This window comes from Candoia aspera, chromosome 2 (assembly GCF_035149785.1).
Source record: "Candoia aspera isolate rCanAsp1 chromosome 2, rCanAsp1.hap2, whole genome shotgun sequence".
NCBI classification, from domain to species: domain Eukaryota; kingdom Metazoa; phylum Chordata; class Lepidosauria; order Squamata; family Boidae; genus Candoia; species Candoia aspera.
In genome coordinates, this window is record NC_086154.1 from 5,791,948 (window position 1) to 5,801,537 (window position 9,590).

Here is a 9,590-nt window from a genome sequence, read left to right on the forward strand (position 1 = left end):
CGCTCTGCCCTCCAGCAAAATACAGTAATGGGGGGAAGCCTTGCGCGGGAGGGGGAAGAGGCCGCCTGGCTGGTCAGCTCAGCAATGGCCTCGCCTAGGGATCCGCGGCCGAGGCTCAGCCCCTGCAACAATCGGGGGAGTTTGGAAGCGCGTTCCTTCCCCGCCTGCTTCCCCGCGAAGGAGGCTTGACTGGCTGCCCCTCGACCGCCCTGCTCCCCATGTAGCCGGTTTCCGGATCCCGGGAAGGTCTTTGGGGGCCGCTGATGGCCCATAAAATCCCGGGAAGGTCCAGTTGTCGCCTCCCTCCTCACGGGAACAGGTCTCGTGGGTATTTGAAGGCCTTCTCTGCTGGGGATCCTAAAGGAGAGGCTAAGCCTAGTTCTGGGGGTTAACTCTGTAAATATTGCAAGCCCACTGGGCCCATTGCTCCGAACCCCAAGTGTAGCGGTTTTTCGTTTAAGAGGACCTTCTCTTTCGGCTGGGGAAGATCAGCCCCTGCCCAAACCTTCCAAAGAATAAGCAAGAGCCTGCAAGTTGGTGACTCCCCTCTGACTAAGGTATTGTAATGGTACGTGGGAATGACCTTGGAAGACAGGGGGAAGAGCCACAGTCAGGGGAATGGTTAGATAAGAGCCACCTTAGTCCTCAGAAGGAATTTGGGCATGGTGAACATCTCAGAACAGATCCTCCCAAGTTTCTTTGACTGCAAAGGCAGAGAAATGTACTTTCATACTTGCAAGATGTTATTAATGTAGCTTTAGTAAAGGTGAAGGTTTCCCTTGACATTAAGTCCGGTCGTGTCCGACTCTAGGGGGTGGTGCTTATCTCTGTTTCAAAGCCAAAGAGCCGGCATTTGTCCGTAGACACTTCCGTGGTCATGTGGCCGGCATGACTGAACGAAACGCCGTTACCTGCCCACCGAAGCGGTACCTATTAATCTACTCACATTTGCCTGTTTTTGAACTGCTAGGTTGGCAGGAGCAATGTAACTTTACAATGAAGTAAAATTAGTTCATCTGGGCGTGCTTCCTGCCTGGACTACTTCACAAGGCTAACATCAATTTTGCAAGTCTGAAAGTAAATTTTTCCCCTGTCACCTTTACAGCCCATTTCCACATACTATTACAGACATTTGCTTATCAGGAAAGAAAAAAATGTGCAGGCCCTCTTCTCACAGACCTTTGCTGTGCAAGATTATTATATAATCCAATGGGGCAAAAGCTTCTGAACAAGATTGTCATCCTCTGTTCTGATTTTTTTCCCCTTTTTCTTAGAATATCTTCCTTTATGTATCAGATCTTTGCTTTTCTGGAGATAAATGATTCTGTGCTTGTGAGATTCACCTACAGCCTCTTCATGAAGTTCAGCCTCTAAGAGTGAAAGCAGCATTGTAGAAGTGGGAGATTCTTTGCCCTGTTTGAAACTGCGCTGGAGTAGAAAGATAAAATGGATGTTCAAAGGCCAGCAGGGGTGGGAGCAGCAAAAGGCCCTCTTGCCTTTGAGGCTGGGACCAGTAGGGGGTTCTGGAAAAGCACCAGGCAGAAGATCCTACCTGAGGAAGCCATCAGCTCTGATGTTCATCATTTGCTGTTCAGGAATTTCTGCTATCAGGAAGCCAAGGGACCCAGAGAGGTTTGCAGCCAACTCCACCAGCTTTGCCATCAGTGGCTGAAACCAGAAAGCAGCACAAAAGCTCAGATAGTGGACCTGGTGGTCTTGGAGGAGTTTCTGGCTGTCCTGCCCCCAGAGATGGAGAGCTGGGTCAGGGAATGTGGAGCAAAGACTTGTTCCCAGGCGGTAGCCCTGGCTGAAGGCTTTCTCCTGAGTCAGGCAACGGATGAGGGGCTGGGAGTGAAGCAGGTGAGAGAATTTCATCTTGGCAGCTCCATGGAGTAATAATAAAGCATATCCTTGTTTTATGAAAAGTTTCACTGTTTTTCTTATTTCGGGCAAATAATTTAGTTTTCCTTCCCTATCTCAGCATTTAGGTAGGGAAAAAAAGAGGCACAGCTACAAAACAGGAAATACCTGGCTCAACAGTAGTACTGGGCAGAAAGATATGGATGTCCTGGTAGAGCACAAATTAAGTGTGAGCCAGCAGTGTGCTGCAGCTGCCAGAAAAGCCAGTGCAGTCTTGAGTTGCATCCACAGAGGTCTATGCTGAGATCACCGGAAGTGGTGGTTCTGCTGTACCCTGCAGTAGTCAGACCACACCTGGAATACTGTGTCCAGTTTTGATGGCCACAATGCAAGAAGGATGCTGAGAAACTGGAGAGAGCAACAAAGGTGTTGAGGGGTTGAAGTCTAAATCCTATAAAGAAGAGTTAAAGTGGGACTGTTTTGCCTGAAGAAGAGGAGAATCATGACAGCAGTCTTCCAAAACATGAAGGGCTGTCAAAGGGAAGAGGGTGTGGATTTGCTCTCTGTACAAGGTAGGACAAGGACTAGTCATGTCTACCTTTACAGTGGGAGATAGAAAGTCAAAATAAGGAGGAATTTCCTCACTGTGAGAGCTATGAAGCAGTGGAGCAGTGTGCTTTCTGGAGCAGTGTGTGCTTCAGTGCTGGAGGTTTTCTAGCCAAGGTTGGACAGCCATTTATCTGGAATGTCTGAGGGTTCTGTCCTGGGCAGAGGGTTGGACTAGAAGCCTTCCAAGATCCCTTCCAGCTCTAGGATTCCATGATTATTCTACAGGAACAAGGAGAAACCTAAGCCTAATTCCATCCCAAGGATAGGCATAGGAGGCTTCAGGGTTAGAGGCAGAGGAAAAGAATCCCATCTACCCTGTGTGCCCCCATCCCAACTCCCCTGTGTTTTTTTTCCTTCTGGCTGGTATTTCAGGTACCAGAAATGTGGACGGAGGTGGTCGCAGCACATCCCAAAGAAAGGGCTGATGTGTCCACTCAGGAGCAGCTCTTTGGGAAGATCTCTGAGGAGGAACCGACTCAGGTCACCTCACCACGTAAGTGAAGGTATCTTGGAGAAGCAGTGGAGCCACAGCTCCTTTTATTCATGAACTCCTTTTACACCACATCTTTTGTCAGCGTACAAGAATGACATTTGTGTATAAAGCCTCCCCAAAACTCATTCACAGGGCTTTAAAATAATTCCATTTCCAACACCTTTTTCTTGCTTATAGGGAATGGAAAGGTGTCTGTGGTAACCCATGAAACATCTCCTTTTTGTGATGGAGCAGAAACAGCATCTGTATCTCCATCCCAGGTAGGGGAAGCTTCTTCACAGCAGGGGAACATTTGAAAGCTCCAAGTTTTGTCACGGAGTTTAGCACAGAGCTTGTTCGTTAGCAAGGGAAGATAATGTAATCCAGATTTAATTTACCTGATTAGTAGTTTATTTATGGACATCAGATGAGTTCTTCCTTGTTTCTCTGTTGTTTACAATAGCTAGCTTTAAAATAAATCATTCACTGTCTCAGATGTGTGTGAAAATAGCAAACACTTAGAAAAAGCAAGGAAGCATTTTTATATTACTCTTATTTATAGCCTATTCTAAATGCATTTCTGTCGAATTGCTGAAAAGTCGTATCAGATAATAATAATAGCTTTAAATGTATACATAAGCAGATCAGCTTAAAAATCAGTATTGTATGGTACAAATATGCCATGTTAAAATCCTTAGAACAAGGTTACGTGTCTTCTGCAGTAAAAAGTGATTTTGGAAGGTGATGAACAATGAAATTTGTCAGGAAGAATGATATCAGGGCATTTAGGTCTTATACAAGTTTGTCTCCAGGATGGGTTGTGCCAGGAAGAAATTCCAGTCCTGCAGTTTAGAGGCCTTCTTCACCAGGCAGGTGGTGGCAGGGCACTTCTGCTCCTATGAGTACTTTCGCTACAGCATTCTGGACCAAGGGAAGGCTCTCTAGGTCACTTCGTTGTGGTATTCCAGCCTGGATTAAGAATTCCAGGTTTTGTGCACTTAGAGCACCAATGTCAGCATTTGAGAGGCAGATAAAAAATACTCAATACTTTATCTTTAAGAAAATCCCTATTTCCTCCATGGCCAAGTTTGCTTTTAGGATTTGTCAAATGAGGGAGAGAAACTTCAGATCCTTCATGGGACTTCCCTTAAGGAACATTTTCTTCCTCTTTCAGGGCTCGGTGTCCTTTGAGGAGGTGGCTGTGTATTTCATGGAGGAGGAGTGGGAGATTCTGGATTCCAGCCAAAAAGCTTTGCACAAGGAAGTCATGCTGGAGAATTCTCAAAATGTGACAGCTCTGAGTAAGGGTTCCTCTTTGCTCTGTGTTGTGTTCATTTTTGAAAGACTTTTATAGTCAGAAATATTCAGACAACATCTAGCTAGAAGAAGACATTCTGCTTATCTGTTTATTTTAACTTCTTTATGGGACATTTATCACCTCAGTCTAATAGGGCTCCAGGTGATATACAACATTCAGAGCTGATAAAACAACATAAAAACAATATATAATTATAAAAAACAGTACACATTAGCAAAACATTCCGGTATTGGTGGTTGCAAACTGATCAATCACCAAAAGCCTTCTAGATAAGTACGTTTTAACAATTTTTCAGAAGGCCATGAGAATGGGAGCAATGCTTACCTCAGTGGAGCAGAGGGTAAGCTGTTCTAAAACAGGTGAGCCCCACAAAGAATGCCTGCCACTGAGACCAATCCTGTTGCACCTTGCAACTGAGGAAATCCTCACCAGATGTTTTCTGATCACCTGGATTGGTCAGTGGTCTTTATGATATACAGGCCCTAAGCTGTATCAGAATTTATAGGTACTGACCAGAATTTTGAATAGCATTTGGAAACACATTGATAACTGATGTGGCTCTCAAAGTAATGATTTCATGTGGCAAGGCCTATTGTGCCTGTTGAGCACCTAGGCCTCTACATTGTGAAGAAGCTGCCGTTTCCAAGTGGTCTTCAAGGGCAGCTCCATGTAGATCAAGTTAGAGTAATCTAATTGGGAGGTGAAAAGGACATGAGTGACTGTCCGCAATGCATCCTGATTCAGGTAAAGCTGCCATCTGCACACAAGGTAGAGATGGGCAAAGACCCTCCTTTCCAAAGCTTCCATTTGCTCATCCAGTTGGGAGCTTTCTCTAAAGAAGGACAGCCCCATCAAGAGTCAAAATTGGTGTTATCCTGGACTCAGTAGGCTTCTGAATACCTACTATGAGTGTGAGCCTGTCCTCTCTCTAGTCCTCTTTAACACCTACATGAAGCCACTAGGAGAAGCCATCAGCTGTTTTGGGTGAGGTATCATCAACATGCAGATGATACCCACTTATATGACACCACTTGGGCCAAAGTAGGGAAGCAACAGAAGTCCTGACAAAGATGGTTATGCTCCCATCAATCTAGTCACGCCATAGGTCATCCATGAGTATAATCAGTGTATGTTCCATTCCATGTCCATGTCTGAAAACCCAACAAATTTATTCAGGAAGGGAAGGCTGGAGATACAGCAGTAGGTATCCATCAGTGTTGGATCCAGAACTGACCTTTTGAGAAATGGGCAGACCAGCATCTCTTTCAGAGCTGCTGGAACCTCCCCTTGACTCCCAGCTGGATTGAACTTCCTGTCCCCTCTTGGTCATGTTTGTTAGCCACGTGGGGGAGGGATCCAGTTCCTTTGTGGCAGAGCTGACATCACAGAGAACTACATTAACTTTGAGATTCACATTCTCTAAAAACTCCCTTTGCTTCCATTAGATTCTATTGATCCAGCTTCCTCCTCAGAGCAAGCATGAGCAATTTTTTTCCCACAAAATGCTCTGCCAGACGATCTTACTCCACAGCCTGGATCTTGTCCATTCTTAACCTCAAATGTTCCAGGTTACTCTAAATTATATTGCTGGCCAACATTTTGCAGATGTAACAGAAATGGAGTGAGCCCACTTTGCTACATCATCCTCATTACTGTCCTCTAAACTCTATCCTGTCAAAATCCTTCTGGAAATGGGATGCCCAGAATTCTCCAAGCGTGGTCTCGTCAGTGCCAATACTGATAATGATTTCACACGTCTTCGATACAATGCTTCTAATGCATCCCTGAGCTGCATTAGTCCTAGGATCTGCATGAGTCTGCGTGGTGGTGACTCAGCTTCAGCCTTGTCAATAACCACACCCAGGTTCTTCTCAGATGTAGTATTTCCAGGCTATGAATCCCCCATCTTGTATGTGTGTGCCACATTTCCCCCCCTAAATGCAATATATTGCATTTCTCCCTGCTAAAGAACATCTTGTTCCTCTCAGCCCAGTTTTCCAGGCTGTCCGGATTAGACTGCAGTCTTGTTTTGTCATCCTGATCATGAATCACAGTTAGAATAATGCGAGTTCTGAGACAGATCGCTGTGGAACCCCACCAGTTACTGTTCTCCAACTTGATATACAGCCACCAGTGCTGATTCTGCGAGTGCTGTTAGTCAGCTAGTTGTTGACCCATCTTCAAGAGTCCCCCTTTTTGGGGGGGGAGATGGGCGGTAACAGAAATTTGGAAAATAAATAAATAAATATTATTGTAGTGCCACCGAAACCACACTTTAACAGTTTATCAGTGAGAAAGTCATAGGGAATTTTGTCAAAGGCTTTGCTGAAATCAAGGCAGGTTATATTCACTGCATTCACCTTGTCACTAGAGTATTCACCCTGCCAAAAAGGAGACAAGGTTGGTTTCACATCATCTGTTATTAACAAAACCATACAGGCTCTTAGCGGTCTGCTAAGATCCTTACAAATGGACTGCCAGAGAGCCGGTTTGGTGTAGTAATTAAAGGTTGCGGACTAGAAGTTGGGAGACTGAGTTCCAATCTTCCCTTAGGCGCAAAAGCCAGTATCTTCTGCCAGACCTAGAAGAACACCACCACCCCTTTCTATCAACCTGCTGCGGCTTCTTTATAGTTCTTTCTTTTGAAACATGTGCAGCTTGCAGGTGATTCTAAGGGGTTTAAAATTTTCTTCCCATTTTTTCTGCGACTGCCTACTTGCCTAAATTGTGCACCTGACAGACCATTGCAACGGTAAACTTTGACCTTGATGGTCACACATAACATTTTTCTGTTTCAGGATAGTTCCTTCTTCCATGCGGCGGATACAGCTTGCTTTTGTGGTCAACTTAATGTCAGCCTCTGTTTCTACTCAAAAGATTTTCTCTTCTCTTTTTCTTTTCCTTGTTTTCTAAAGCAGCCTGTGTACAGGAGAAAGAGAATTTTAAGGAGCACAGTCTACCACTGTTGCAAACAGCTCAATATGAAGTGGATAAAGAGAAGTTTGGAAATCAAGAGGAACCAAAAAGGAATGAGAAAACCTGTGAAATAGATGGCATGCAGAAGGCATTTCCATCTGGAGGCACTGAAGCCCATGTCATCCCAAGCAAGGAGTGTGGAGAGGGCTTTGGTGAGAGTAGTGACCTTATGAAGCATGAAATAATCCACAGTGGGCAGAAGCCATATGTATGCATGGAGTGTGGAAAAAGCTTCTGTCAGAGAGGTCAGTTTAGGATACATGAAAGAATCCACACAGGGGAGAGACCATTTAAGTGTACAGAGTGTGGAAAAGGCTTTAGTGTGAGAGGTCATCTTACAAATCATGAAAGAATCCACACAGGGGAGAAGCCCTTTAAATGTATGGACTGTGGAAAGAGCTTCAGTCACAACAGTGCACTTTCTCGTCATGAAAGAGCCCACACTGGGGAGAAACCCTTTAAGTGCATGGACTGTGGAAAGAGCTTCTGTCATGGAGGTAAACTTAGGATACATGAAAGAATCCACACAGGGGAAAAACCATTTAAATGTATGGAGTGTGGAAAGGGCTTTAGTATGACAGGTCACCTTGCAAATCATGAAAGAATCCACACAGGAGAAAAGCCCTTTAAATGCCCGGACTGTGGCAAGCGCTTCAATCAGAATAGCAGCCTTATGACACATAAAAGAATTCACACGGGGGAGAAGCCATATCATTGTCTGGAGTGTGGTAAGAGCTTTAGTCACAACAGTGCCCTTACTCGTCACGAAAGAACCCACACTGGGGAGAAACCTTTTGAATGCACTGACTGTGGAAAGAGCTTCAGTCAGAATAGCAGCCTTATGACACACAAAAGAATTCATACAGGGGAGAAGCCATATCGTTGTCTGGAGTGTGGTAAGAGCTTTAGTCACAACAGTGCCCTTACTCGTCACGAAAGAACCCACACTGGAGAGAAACCTTTTGAATGCCCGGACTGTGGAAAGAGCTTCAGTCAGAATAGCAGCCTTATGACACACAAAAGAATTCACACGGGGGAGAAGCCATATCAGTGTCTGGAGTGTGGAAAGAGCTTCTGCCAGAGTGGCCAATTTATGATGCATAAAAGAATCCACACAGGATAGAAACTAAATTAATGGCGTGTGCATAGAGCTTTGGTCAGGTAGTAATTATGAAACAAAACACAAGAGAAGCCATCTGAATACTTGGAGTGCAGAAAGATTAAGTGGGAATCTGCATAAAACGAACCATGCAAGGGAGAAATACTTAAATGGGTGATATGTGATGTTACTACAAATTAGGTGATCAGTGTAATCATAAATGTATGGAGTGAGGAAAGAGTTTTAAAAGGACTAGTCATTTTACATTCCTTAAAAGGAGCCAGTTTGGACAAACCATGTAAAAGTGTGGCACGTGGAAAGAGGAGTGATTGAAAATTCATTGGGAACATGAGAAAATGACCACGTTCAAAATGGGGTGGTCAAAATATTTGTTCTGACCTCTTCACCCAGCACATTAAACTATTAGGATTAGACTTCGCATGTTGCCAGTCTGAGAAGAGGTGAAGTTCTTTTTAAGGGTAATAACCTCAAGTGTAATTTGGAAGCATAGTTTGTTCTAGCTTCCCTTCCCTTAGCCATGGCTCTGCACGTTCTTTAAGTGAATTAACTCATGGCTAACTATTCCTTCTGGCCTCCAAATACAGAACCAAGACTGTTTAAAACCTTTTAAACATTCAGGGATTCTGTAAGGTTGCTGTCTGATGAGTTGAGCTTCCCCGGTATCTATACAATGTTCTGGTTAAACCCAGTTCAGAGGTGAATATTTCTGGAAGTTCATCCAGCACCTTTTTTATTTATTCTTGTTGGGTCTGGGTCAATTCAGATTCATGTGGATTTTTCCCCATGAGGATTGAAGTATATCCAAGGTTTGGTCTAGTAATTTGGGTTACTAGTAGGGCTGTTCCAGGCTCTGTTCTATCATACCATTTTCATAATAAATTTGCTTGGTAGACTTTTCTTTTTCCTCCTTCCTGCAAAATCTGATAATTTACAGGACCATATATTTTCCTGATTATATTGGGTCCTTGCCATTTAGCCTGTAATTTACTTTCTGAGCTAAGTAGTAACAATTGTACTTGTTCCTCCTCTTCAAATTGTTATGGCTTTATCATAATGCTTTTTCTGTTTTTCCCTAGCTATCACTAGATGTTCTTGGGTGAGCTGTCCTAACACCATTAATTTATTTTGCTGAATGAGTGTGTATTCAATTAAATTCTTAGGGCATCCCAATTTTTCACTCCATCCCTCTGATAATATCTAATATCTCTCCTTGGTTGCCTTCCAAACAGTAATTC

At 44.0% G+C, this 9,590-nt stretch overlaps 1 protein-coding gene across 3 annotated transcripts; it reads left to right on the forward strand.

Moving 5' to 3' along the window:
* The first annotated feature begins 1,278 nt into the window (after nucleotides 1-1,278).
* On the forward strand, nucleotides 1,279-9,148 carry LOC134491943 (zinc finger protein 501-like). 3 transcript variants are annotated; one of them, XM_063296031.1, is made up of 5 exons: nucleotides 1,279-1,860; nucleotides 2,842-2,962; nucleotides 3,140-3,222; nucleotides 4,116-4,242; nucleotides 7,175-9,148. In XM_063296031.1, exons 1-5 carry the CDS (start codon nucleotides 1,447-1,449, stop codon nucleotides 8,356-8,358), a joined length of 1,929 nt encoding a protein of 642 aa, XP_063152101.1. In that variant the 5' UTR covers nucleotides 1,279-1,446; the 3' UTR covers nucleotides 8,359-9,148. The 3 variants fall into 3 exon arrangements, with proteins under 3 accessions (XP_063152101.1, XP_063152102.1, XP_063152103.1); XM_063296032.1 differs by having other exon boundaries at nucleotides 7,178-9,148; XM_063296033.1 differs by lacking the exon at nucleotides 3,140-3,222 and having other exon boundaries at nucleotides 1,729-1,860.
* The last annotated feature ends 442 nt before the right edge of the window (nucleotides 9,149-9,590 follow it).

What these genes read in the sequence shown, in the direction of transcription:
- LOC134491943 (XM_063296031.1), top strand. Translation starts at nt 1,447, where the DNA reads ATGGATGTTCAAAGGCCAGCAGGGGTGGGAGCAGCAAAAGGCCCTCTT. An exon ending in AGGGGCTGGGAGTGAAGCAG is followed by an intron (nt 1,861 to 2,841) that starts GTGAGAGAATTT and finishes CTGGTATTTCAG; the next exon opens with GTACCAGAAATGTGGACGGA. An exon ending in TCAAAATGTGACAGCTCTGA is followed by an intron (nt 4,243 to 7,174) that starts GTAAGGGTTCCT and finishes TGTTTTCTAAAG; the next exon opens with CAGCCTGTGTACAGGAGAAA.